The sequence below is a fragment of the Rhagoletis pomonella genome, unplaced genomic scaffold, assembly GCF_013731165.1.
Source record: "Rhagoletis pomonella isolate Grant_MI unplaced genomic scaffold, Rhpom_1.0 Rhpom_scaffold_00001, whole genome shotgun sequence".
Lineage (NCBI taxonomy): Eukaryota > Metazoa > Arthropoda > Insecta > Diptera > Tephritidae > Rhagoletis > Rhagoletis pomonella.
Window position 1 is genome coordinate 18,366,542 of NW_023458555.1, and position 12,905 is coordinate 18,379,446.

Genomic DNA, 12,905 nt, shown 5'->3' on the forward strand with positions numbered 1-12,905 from the left:
TGAAAAATGACATACGGCAACCATAGTCAGCACACACTAAAGTAAACAAACTGGAGATCAATAGTAAATTAACTAAAAATAAACTCAACAAACCTTGTGCTTAATAACTTTACTCTCTTTTTCATTGTATACTAGCATTAATGATGAAATTTGCTATAAATAATTCAAAAAGGTCATATTTTCTTTTGTTTATTTACAAACATATGTTTGTGATCAGCTAATTTTCTGACTTGCAAGTTTTCGCTGGGAAAAATTTTTCCAGCAGAAATTTGCAGCTCTCTATGACATTTTGCTCTCTCAATTTCCCCTACTTTGCAAGTTTTTTTTTGGGTACGAGAACTTAAAACCAGTAAAAGTTTTCTAAAACTTTAGATAGTTTTGCGTACGAGTACACTCCCAATGTCTTGAAACTATAGAGCTTGATTTTTTCAATTTAAGAAAGTTATTAATTTGCATTGCCTTCTGTAGCGGCATAAAATATAAAATATGTATATACATATTTATGTATTTTATAGAAAATATATCGCACACCGCATTCAAAAGAGTCACAACGATGATAAAAATATAGTAAGGTATAACCGCTGAGAGTCACTTTTAAAATTCTTGACGTTTCCAAACAATTTAATTTTTAAATTTCCTCACAAACTCACACACACATTTTCATTTTCAATCTCAAGCAACAACAATTTCGAACAATTTCAATTTTTTATCTTCACTTTTATATGATTTTAAAATGTTGGCAAACTTCAAAAAAAAATCATGGCCGACAAATTGAGAGAACGGTTCTACCTTGCTATGTTTTTATCATGGTCACAACTTTAAATTTAGAATTTTTAAATTTATGCGCTAAAAATGTAGACAGCGCTTTTATTTACCTTTCAGCAAAAGGTGAAGCAAATTTTTGTTATAATTAGTTAAAAAATACCTAAGGTAAAGTCTTCTTTGCCCATATGATTATCAGATGCTAAGAAATAGTTTTTCGTATTTTCTGTAATTTTGAGTTTTGCCTCTTTTGAAGGCGGTGTGCGATTTATGTATTGTTTTCCTGAGCCAAATATGTATCTAAAAAGAAATGGTAATTTTAGCATTTCGCATCACTTTGCACCATTTTTAGATGATTGACTGATGGTTTTTAAAAGTAACTACTAAAAAACGGCAGCTATGTATTTGAGTATAAGTATGGGCATTTGGCCGTAATAGGCAATAAAAAAAAATTCACCGTACACCTTCGAGTCTAAAGAAATTTTTCAAGGCAATTTAGAAATAAAATATTTTTGGCCGACATTCGGTTTAATTATTTTTGGCGACCTTTATTTCCCGAGATTAGGTTGCCGGTCAATGAACTCTGGAACAAACGGAGCTGTTTCCTGGAGACAAGAGATATGTCAAAAAATGTAAAAAGGCGACCCCTACGCTTGGCAAAAAAAAAAAATCGTAATTGCCTTGAAAAAATACTTTAGATCCAAAGGTGTAAGCGATTTTTTCTGGTACGGTCTAACGGATATACATATGTATGTATGTATTTATGTTTGAAATTTTTGGTAAACTTCTCCCAAAATTGTACTTTTCGATAAAGGCAGTTTCACTTTTATAACCTACTCCATTAACGATTTAATTTTTTAACATTTCAAACCAAAAATGTAGCTAACAAAAACAGCGCTACACCCTGCCTGCGTACATACATTCGATTGTTTTTCAAACTCTCACCTACTCTCCCCACCTCCCCCCGACCCACACACTCACGCATGCTGCATACTATGGTATGTCTCGCTGGCAATTTTCTTCAATGATTCTGCTTCGGCACCAGTAGCGTCTACCATCTGCCGTAAGGCACCACCCTGTTTCTTTAACAATAAATGCGGTATATCGAATTCTCGTGCGCGGCCATCATCCATAACGAGTATACGATCTGAATCCATGACGGTGTGCAGGCGATGTGCCACAGTCAATACAGTGCAGTGCTTGAATTTGGTACGTATGGTGGTTTGAATGAGGGCGTCAGTTCTAAGCAAGAATAGAGATAGAGAGAGGGAGAGCAGAGGTAAAATAAAGCAACGTCTTGCAAAAAAAAAAAGTTAAAAAATTTTTCTGAATACGCACTGTGGATCCACGTTGGCTGTAGCCTCATCCAGTACCAACACCTTGTTGTTGCGCAATATAGCGCGCGCCAAGCATAGCAGCTGACGTTGGCCAACACTGAAATTGCTGCCGCGTTGGGTCACCATGTAATCCAAGCTCGGTGCGGCGCCTTTCAGTTCAACCTACATAAATAAATAAATCCACGGAAAGTTATTTAAAATAAAACGTTTCGTTATAAAAACGTTTCACTTACATCTTCTAGCGCGTGCCACAAATCAGCATCACCATACTTATCGAATGGATCTAAATTGTAACGTATGGTGGCGGAGAATAGTACGGGATCTTGTGGTATAATCGAAATCTTGGAACGCAGTGACTCTAGCGAAATACTGCCCGTCTCAATGCCATCGACAAGAATGTCACCCTCCAGATGCGAGAGTCGAAAGAGCGCCCCAATGAGTGAGCTCTTGCCGGCGCCAGTACGTCCCACCACGCCCACTTTCCAGCTTGGTTCGATGTTGATATTCAAGTGCTTCAGTACGGGTGGATTGCTGGGATCATAACGCAGTGACAAATCCTTAAATTCAACCTGTCCCTGTGTGGGCCAATCGCCCGGTGGCAGTTTTGTATTCTCAGACTCTTGTTCGAGATCAGTATATTGTAGTACACGCTCAACGCTGGTCATTTGCTGCAGCGATTCGGCCACTTGACGTACGCCATATTGCACCATACCAGTAAGAATCATAGCTTGTGAAATAGCCAGACCCACATTGCCGCTAAATGTATCTGAAAGTGACGGAATATGGAGTGTGTGTAAGTGAAATTATCAAATCAAATTTGAGTGCACTTACGACTGTCTACCAGCGTGAAACTGAACGTCACCGAGGCTAGGAAGCAGCAGCTGACACAGTCCAACCACAAGCCCAGCGCTGTATTTGAGGCCATTGTTAGCTGCCAAACAGCGCTGTGCACATCCTGCAGACCGTCAAACTCCTTCGCTACCACATCTTCAAGTTCACGCGCGCGTATCGTCGCAATGCCAGAGAGTGTAGCGGAGAGATGTGAGAATACGGGACTGCGACCTGCATGAGGTGAGACAAATTTAAACAAAATTTTTTATTAAGAAATCTGCTACCACATATACAACACAAGCACACTCACATATGCCTTCCAAACGCTTGAGATCCTGTGATGGCCGCAAGTACAGCTGCAGCACCCAGTAATCAACCACAGCGACTATGAAGATAGACACCAACAGTATGGGATTGACGACAGTAATGACAATCAATATGCCAAACATGACTAATGCAATTTGTATGAAATCCATTATAGCCTTCGGTAGATATTCATCAATGGCGCCCATATCTTTGGAGAAGCGATTTAAAATGCGGCCGGACGGATTTGTATCAAAGAAACGCATTGTCGCACGCAGTATGCAGCCGAACATGCGATCGTGTAGCACTTTGGACGCATGCATGCAAACCTTGAAGAAAAGGTAGCCACGGAAGGTTGTCATCTGTATGGAGGAGAGAGAGAGAGGGAAGGGAAAGATTAGCAGTAAATCATTGTTATTATTTGAAAAAAAATCTAGGAACAAACGTGCCTAAAGTTAGAAGCTATTCAGAAACTCAACGTTTTTCAGGCTTTCAGCGCACTACACTGTGAGACAGAAAATGTTACACACACAAAAAAATAATATATGAGCAAATCTTACGAGTTGTTCTTTTTTAGTGTCACTCCCTTCTCCTGCTAGAAAAAACTGGAGTTCCAGAACCAAGTCCAATAAAAACTAAATCAATTATTTGAACAATTTTAGCCTTAAATCGTTTATTTAGGCGAAAAAGTGCCGAAATTACTCATTTTTTCACTGTCACCGAAAAATTTTTTTTTAATAATTTGGGAAGTTTTCAAAAAGAATTTTCATGCTAGAGGCAATGAAAGTTGGCATCACAAACAACATACCAGTGAAGTTTCAAGAGTGTGCCACAAAATTAAAAAAAAAAGAATTTACATATATTATCAGATGACGATGATTTGCGAAACAAGTATTCCAATTTTTTTTGACACTCGAAATTCATTCTAAAATTCTTATGTACATAAAGAAATTAATGGCTGCATTTCTTTATTCATTCTGAACGTTTGGAATAAACTTTTTTGTTTATTTATTCTTTAGAACGTTCCTGATGATATGTTGACGCATATTTCAAACGCATTCTGTTTATTCTGGCTGTGAAATGGGATTATCCGGAATGTATAAAGAAACGCAGCCAATATATCGAGCCTTAACCACCAAAAAGACGTAAGCGACATTTTTTTTTTCAAAATTATTTTATTAATGCAGACGTTTTTTACACTGTTGTAAGCTAAAGTGCCATTAGGTCTAAATTTTGTAGAAGACCTAAATTTTGTGCGTTCATCTAGATACTCTAGGAACATTTCTGCATCAGAAAGATAATAAACAAAAAAATGTCGCTTACGCCTTTTTTGTGGTTAGGGCTCGATATATGTATGTATATTCGTCAAGAATACTGTAGAAAAATATTAAACGCCAATATTTAAATATTTTTAAAGCTCAATCCCGCTCAGCTATCACCCCTCTTCCTCTCCCTCGTTTCTTGGGTTTACCGTTAGTTACGCCTGACCGCAATGATTGATTGTCAAACCGACCTAGGCGGGGATCAACAACAACAACAACGAAACCTAGTTTTGTTTGGCAAAATACAAGGCCATGGACAGACCGGTTTTAAATTATGCTGTACCTAAGTGGTTACTGGGTACTACAAATTAAAACCCAATGAATGAAGCTTCAGTTGTTAGATCGCGGCAATTAGGTTTGCCACCCGAGGCCTTTCGATGTTGCCTGAGCATCTTTTAAACTTTCAAATGCTGCCACATTATGCTAGGCAAGTAGTTTTGCTGGGACCTTACCGCAGGCCCCTCTTTGAAGCCACGCTTCCTCTCGGGCTTTTCAGAAGTCATCTCATGGATCTTCAAGCACAGGTTCGGCCATACCTACGCATGCCAGAGCTCGAGTTGTCCCTCGTAAAACTGCTTTACTTTGACACAACTTCGCCCGTTTCCTGGATATACCCTTAGACAGGCTTGACGACTTGTTTTTTTTTGTGGATTTACCGGGTTAGACAGGATCTATTAGTTAAGTAGCTTCAAGGTGTAACCGTCAGCTTTGCTAACTAACAGAACTATTTTGCAAATTAGAGCACACCAAATGTTGGAAAATGGCGTCAGTACCAGATACTCGTGAAATTTGATGTGTAAAAATCTGTATCCCAAACGAGTCCCGAAATGGTCTCGAAAAATTCCTAGCCTAAACTAGCCTCCAAATCATCCCGAAAAAGTCCTCAACTAGCCTCGAAATAGACCCGCAAAAGGCCCGAAGTAGTGCCGAAATGAACTGGTTCCGAACTTGGCCCGAAAAAGTCCTGAAATGCTCCCAAACTAGTGCCGAAATCAACTGAGCCCGAACTAAAGCCAAAAAAGTCTTTAACTGGTCCCGAACTTGTCCCGTACTATATAAAGGAGCAGTGGTGCTTGCACAGTTGATTAGCACAATTACAAAGTTTTTCTCGGTTTCACCAAAAGCAGTTAGAAATTTTCTCCTGGGTTTAACGCAAATTTTTCCTATTTCGAGAGCAAAGATGTTTACACATCAATACTAATATATTTGCTATCAATTAGGATCTGATTTGGTTCTGTCGCTTGATCTTGAATAACATCGTAGGTGATAGTTTTTTTTTTTTACCGAAAAATCCATGCATCAATCACCAAAGTTTTAAATTCATATTTCGCAGAAATTCTTACACAATTTAAAGACTTTTGTCATCAACAGAACCGGCGCTATTAATTTGTCTTACTTAATATTTATGTAGATATTATTTTCTATTAAACTTACCACAACAACAGCAATAATGAGTGCACCATATATGTACAAACACTCGAATGTGGTAAAAGTTGTTGGCTTACTGAGCGAACGCAAATATTCTTGTTGTGTCCAAATATTTACAAAATAATCAGAACCACTGCAAACCACCTGCGACATTAGCATGACAATTGTCATAAAGATCAAACCACACAGGCTGCTACCAGCATGAAAGTATTCCCACCAAACACGACCAGAAACTCCACCCTTCGCCTGATCCTCAGCTATGCCCGAATCTTCGGAGAGATCCTGCTCCGAACTAATGGCCAGACTAGCCGATTTACGTGTTAGGGAGCCATCATTAACACTGGTACGACGCAGCGATTGATAGCCATCACGCACACCATCAATATACGGTATATCCTCATCTTCGTAGCTACTCAGATCATGTGATAAGACCGATTCATTTTCACTTTCATCTTCCTTCTCCTTTATGCGCTCAAGTAGTTTAGCAAAATCTAAATCACTATTAGACAATTCTTCGTAGGTACCTTGACGTGAGATGCGACCATTTTCTAAAATTACAATCCAATCGGCTTCGGTAAGAAAGTGTACTTGATGGGTAATGAGAACGCGCGTTGCTTTTTCGGTGGCCAAACGGCCACGTGGACCGATTACTTCGTCGAAGAGATGACGACCAACGTGCGCATCCACAGCACTAAGTGGATCGTCGAGCAGATAAATGGAAGCGGGTTTGTAGACGGCACGTGCTAAGCTGGAAAGATATTAGGGAAATATTAAGATATGGCGAGTATACAAATATACTTTTCTTTTTACAACAACAAAATCTAAAAATTAAAAGAAAATTAAATTTAAAAGAAACAACAATACGTTGAAAAGGCAAAAAATAAATAAAATAAGTTTCTAAAAATTTAATGAAATTCAACATTTAGGTTTTAAACTTAAAAAAATAGTTGTTTATGGTAATAAATTCTGAAAATCAAATCAAAAAAGAAGAATAACAATAAGTTTCTAAAAATTAAATGAAAAATAAATAAAAAATTGTTTTATAAAATTAAAAATTATTTAAATTAAAAAAAAAAGAAAAAAGAAGAAAAATATCCGCTGCCCAAGAACTCAAACCTCGTATCTCTCGAACCAGTTAGTGGATCATTGGAAAGAATTTTTCACTGAAGGAGGACGTTGATGAACAAAGTGGAATATTTCGCAATACGTTTTTTGAGGTTAGTGATGTTTTATATTAACGTATTACTTTGCGTGATTGGCTGTTAATCAATCTTTCGTTTACAGCATTTATTATTTAAGCAGCAACAACAAAACATTTTTCAAATTTACTGGAAAAGATAATTGCATAGAACATTTACATATTTGTATTCGCAATGACAATCGCAAATGTCATAGGTTGAAGGTTTTGTAAGCCATCTGCGAGATAAGGCATTAAAAAAATGCACCGACAAAGCGTAAAATATTTCATTTCAGTGCAATAAATGGTATTCCTCCGCGATGCGCCTTGAAAAACTAAATATGCAAAAGAGAAGAAACTTTATTCGCCGCATGCATATTTCAACCTTTGGAGACCTGAATTAAAAACTGCCCTAAATATTTTTATAAGTCGAAAATTTTAGTTCTGTGACAGGCTAAAAAGTCAGTGGTATACTAACATTTAATGGGCTATAAAACTGCATACCTAGATTTTTTTTAATTCTGAAAAAAAATTTGAAATTTTTATAAATCTCGTACAAAATTGGATATTTCGACTTACATACATAGATTTTGTTAGATACTAAACAATACTTTTATAATAAACATTAAGTTAAATAAGAAAAAAAAACAAAAATTGTTAGATTATCGCTTCTCTATTTATTTATATTTGGGAAAGGTATTTCACAACACGGCTGGTTTTTAAAAACAGAACACAAAGGTTTGAAATGTGACATACATATGTACATTAGACTGCATCTCCAAAAAAAGTTTCGGTTTTTCCGCCAGGATTACAAAATTTAGTATATTTTAAGAGTTCAAAAAAAAAAATTTCGAAAAATATTAAGATTAAGTGAGCTGGACCGATTGGAAAATACCTTCCAAAATGGAGTTTTTTATGAATAAAAATAGTTTCTTAAAGGATTTTTTTCACGTCCCAATTTTTTCTTTATTAATTATTATTGCGATTCCGTTGAAAACTTTTTTTTAAATATTTTTTTATGCAAATTTTTTAAGCTTAAACTGTTTTGTCACCTAAGGTGATTTTTTGCAAAAAATACTTAAAAAAACTGTTTTTATTCACAAACAAATAAATTTTTGGAGGTATTTCAAATCGGCCCAGCTCACGTAAACTTAATATTTTTCTGAAATATTTCGGTGAAAGTCTTAAAATATAATAGATTTTATAATTCCGGTGGAAAAACAGTACCGATTTTTTGTTTGTATGGGGAGTGATGCAGTCTAATGTACATACATAGACCATTCAAAGATAACATTTTACTACTTCATGGAATTTTTCTATTGAAATTAATTACACTTTTACCTAACGGCTATATCTGCGCCTCATAATCGTTTTGAAAATGCCACTCGAATGAATATATTAAAGGTCAACAGCAACATCAACTTACCTGATACGTGCACGCTGTCCACCCGACAGTGATGCGCCACGTTCGCCCACAATCGTCTTGTCGCCATTGGCCAGCTGTTGGAAATCCGTAGTGAGTGCACAACACCTAGTCACCTCCTGATAGCGCTTGCGATCGTAAGTTTCGCCGAAGAGTATATTATTGCGTACAGTGCCGGTGAATAGCCATGGCTCCTGAGCGGCGTAAGAGAGTTCGCCTTGTATAACCACCTCGCCATCTGTGATTGGCAATTCGGCCAGCAGTAGCTGTAGTAACGAGCTCTAGAAAACGTAAATATATAAGTTTTAACACCATTCCTTCACTGAATTACAATGAAGTATTTAAACGCACCTTTCCCGCACCCACTGGCCCGATAACAGCACACAATTGTCCTCTCTTCATCTGCAAATTTATATTCTGCAATGTAAGCTGCGGCTTCGACAAATCCCAATTCGCATTCACTTGTTTGAGTACAATTGCTGTCGAAGCATCACGTTCATCTCCTTTAGGTTCGCCCTTCCTATGTATCAGTCCGTTCACCTTCTCATCGTGTCCCTCTTGCAGTAGAAACGATTCAACACGCTTTAGCGATACTAATGCCTCGGCACCGAATGACACTGCGAGCGGATACCAAATGGCCGCAACCAATTGCAGTATATTATAGTAACTTGCCGCTGAGAATACAATATCTGCTGAAATTTCACTGCCCATCAATACCGCCGATGCGATTGTGATGTAGAGTGTGGAACGTTCAGTGAACACCATCGTACTCAGGTAGAAGCCACGCAAATAGGAAGCATAACGAATTTGTTTGATCTCACGTCGGCGTGCTTCGCCCACCACAGCCTGGAAGGGTTTCTCCCAGGCGTACATTTTAATCACTTGTATTCCTTGAACCAATTCATTCATGATGCCGACGCGTGCATCGGTGCGTTCGGCGATTTTCATGCGCAATTTCGAAGACAACTTACTGAAGCCAGTTTGTACGGGAATGGTTTTAAGTAGAAGGCCTACAACACCCACAACGGCGGCCCAACCAATGCGCAACCAAATGAGATAACAAATTAGCATGGCATTCAATGGCATTATCCAGATCCAGTGCATGTATATAAAACCATAATCAAGGCGATTTACATCGTTCGAGAGCAGATTGATTAGATAGCCGGCGGGAGTTTGACCAGCTGAGCGCATCGAGAGGTGAAGCGTCTGAAAAAGAAAACAATTGAAATATTGTTGTTAGTAAGACTAAAGTGATAACTAGGGCTTATGGTTGGTAGCTTAGCGATTTTCTATGTATAAGTATCTTGGCTCACGGTATGCGTCAAATTTGCGTTAACCCAGCAGAAAATTTGTAACTGTTTCTTCTGGTACAAATGAACATTTCCAGATTTCAGAACTATTTCGGGGTTAGTTCCTGCCTATTTTAGGATCATTTCGGGGCTAGTTCGGAGCCTGTTGAGGACTTTTTCCGGACAATTTCGAGACCGGTTGAGGAACATTTCGGGTCTGGTTCGGCATCATCTTGGGTCTAGTTGAGGACTATTTTAGGAACATTTTAGGACTAACACGGGACCATTTCGGGACCGTTTCAATAATTGTTTCGGGACAAGTTTACCACCTTTTCGACCGTTTCGGAACCTGTACAGAACAATTTCAGGACCATTTCGGAACTAGTTCTGACAAATTTGAGTGTAGCTAAGGACTAGTGTAGCTTTCTTTCGGTGCTAGTTCAGGCCAGTTTCGGAACTGGTTCGCGAGTATTTCAAGAACATTTAAGGACTAGTTTGGGATCATTTTGGGACTAGTAAGGGGTTATTTCGGTATTGTCTAAAGACGTGTCCGAAATCCTTTCGGGACAAGTTCACGACTTTTTCAGAACCTCTTGACCAAAATTTTGGGCGTATTTCAGTACCATTTACGGGTAGCTCAAAACTAGGCATGAAATGATTCTGAAATAGTCTTGAATTAGTCCCGAAGTGGTAATGAAAACGTCGTGTTATGGCGCCGACCAAATGAGAAAAAATGAAATAAAATTATATGTATGTTTGCATGTAACTGTGAAAATTTTGTAAAAGATGAGATCTAAATCATTTATATGTAGAAAAGGGTGATTTCTAAAATCAAATGATAAATTTTTTTTCAGTCTCACCCCCTCAATCTGTAATACCGAGGTCACAGATATCACATATAAATTTAAGTTCCAATTGGAGACGGTTAAGGCGTGTCGCACAGGGGCAAAGTACAGAGCCTCTTTCGACTCAAAAAGTTTAAAATATATATATTTTTTTTCATTTAATACCCAAAGGTGGTTATCAATTTGTCAGAATATTTTTCCTTTGTTTTTTTTTATGTATGTTACCGCATAAGTTTGGACCACGTCGACGGATTTCGATAATTCTTTTTCCATCGGAAAGATGTTACCTCAGGGGTGGTCGCTCACTTGTTTGGTTTAGATCCGATTATTTGGTCATGAAGAAATAACGGTTTTATTAAATTTTTATATAAGAATTTAAGTCGGTTTTGTTTTTTTGCTTAAAAATTACTTGTTTTTGCTATTTTTCTATAAAAACATTGTTCAAGCTTTAACCAAGACCATATAAATCAAAGCTTCAAACTTTATACAAAATTTTGAAAAATTCAGCAAATTTTCATCAAGATTTCGAGCTTTTTAATCTGAATCTTTACAACATTTTACAGTACGTAGCTAATACAATTTTAATTTGATGAAGTGCCAGTTTCAAGCGGCCAAAAAAATTGCGTTCTTTTTTAATGATTTTCCTTTTTTTGCTGACGGATTTTTGCACTTTTTTTCATATAAGCATAAGTTTCTTATGCACTTAAATGCGGCAGACCGCTGCAATAAAATTACAAAAAATCAACACACATCTTAGGAGGTTCATACCGCATTTCATAGGACCAGGCGTTAATGCTTCACAACGAAAAGTAATCGTAACGAATTAAAAGTTATGAAATAAAACTATGTTAACATCTATTTAGTCACAGAAGAGCCTTTTCAAAATCGCACTCACCTTCCTGTAGATCAGCGAGCAGCATGCAATACGCATGCGTGCTCCCATCAATCTTTGCCGCAAATCCACATGATGAATGAGGAAACATCCGATCCATGTAGATATGACCAGAATGGCGCTCAGCCAATAAATATCATTTAATATGAATAAAAACGGATCTTCGATAGCTGTCAATTCAGCTGGCGTTGATGAATTATCGGCAAGCAAAAGTGGATTAGTAGCAGACTTTCCGGTGACACCAATCGTGTTAGAAGATGCTGGAATTATGAAAGAGCTGTTATAAAACAAAGTGTATGCAAAAAAATCAAATGCTCCTATTGACGAGTAACAGCAATGCATGTGGCACGCAATCAATTTAGTCAACCAACCAACCAATCAATTGATGATTGGCTAATTGGCATACAATTCAATAGACGCAAATGTGTGGCTTTGTCTAGTGATAACTCACGCCAGCAACAACTGTCGCTTGCTCTAATTCTACCAATGCAATATACATATACATACATACATACATACATATGTAGTTGAAAGAAGAACAGAAAGAACAATTTCAGTTACGGAATGAAGCATGTTCCTCATAGTTTCTAGCGCAGATGCAGTCATCATCGGAAAATTTATATACATTAGGACGGGTACATTTTTTTTTTTACTAAGCGGGTATGGCACTAGAGTATTCTACGTGAAGTTCGTAGCCAATTTACTTGTCAAATTGCGAAAATTATTTTTTCTACAAAGCAATATTTAATCTTTTTTTTTAATTCGTGCATAATGGGTTTTTTGTATGAGGAATACATTTCTAGACTCAAATTTCTCTTAAAACAATCGCCAGAGGGCGCAGTAGTGGCAAATTTTAATATTTTATTGCCAATTCTGGCAACCATCTTGAAAGCTCTTTACTGTTTTTCGAAAGGCTAATTGAAAGATCTGCTAACAAGGAAGTCTTAGTGTTATGCTGTTCGGCTTTTAGCAATAAGTTCTTTATAAATTAAATTAAATTATAAATATTTTTCATTTCACAGCACTAAAAATTAATTGAAATAAAAAATATATATATTTTTTAATTTATAAAATCTAAATTTTAATTAGAAAAAGAAAAAAATTAAACTTCAAAATTGAATAAAAATTTATAAAATCTAAAAATTAAATTAAAAAAAAAATTAAATCGAAAAAGAAAAGTAATTTTTAAGCAAAAATAAAACCGACTTCAATTCTCATATAAAAATTTAAGATTATCGTTAATTTCTTCATGATCCAATGATCCGATCTAAACCAAATTAGTAAGGGACCACCTTT

General features: G+C 36.9%; 1 protein-coding gene across 7 annotated transcripts in view; it reads right to left on the reverse strand.

Annotated features, from left to right (window-relative positions):
- Nucleotides 1-928: 928 nt before the first annotated feature.
- Nucleotides 929-12,905, reverse strand: part of LOC118740354 (probable multidrug resistance-associated protein lethal(2)03659) — a 138,556-nt gene continuing 126,579 nt past the window's right edge. For 5 of the 7 annotated variants that reach the window (XM_036471853.1, XM_036471860.1, XM_036471867.1 and 2 more), the window contains 9 exons: nt 11,613-11,869; nt 8,935-9,789; nt 8,587-8,864; nt 5,990-6,731; nt 3,241-3,595; nt 2,931-3,161; nt 2,333-2,865; nt 2,101-2,261; nt 929-2,004 (listed from right to left, as the gene is read on the reverse strand). In XM_036471853.1, the coding sequence (XP_036327746.1) occupies nt 1,740-2,004; nt 2,101-2,261; nt 2,333-2,865; nt 2,931-3,161; nt 3,241-3,595; nt 5,990-6,731; nt 8,587-8,864; nt 8,935-9,789; nt 11,613-11,869 (3,677 nt within the window). In that variant the 3' untranslated portion in view covers nt 929-1,739. The remainder of the gene's footprint in view (nt 2,005-2,100; nt 2,262-2,332; nt 2,866-2,930; nt 3,162-3,240; nt 3,596-5,989; nt 6,732-8,586; nt 8,865-8,934; nt 9,790-11,612; nt 11,870-12,905) is intronic. The other 2 variants (XM_036471898.1, XM_036471891.1) reach the window with 1 other exon arrangement.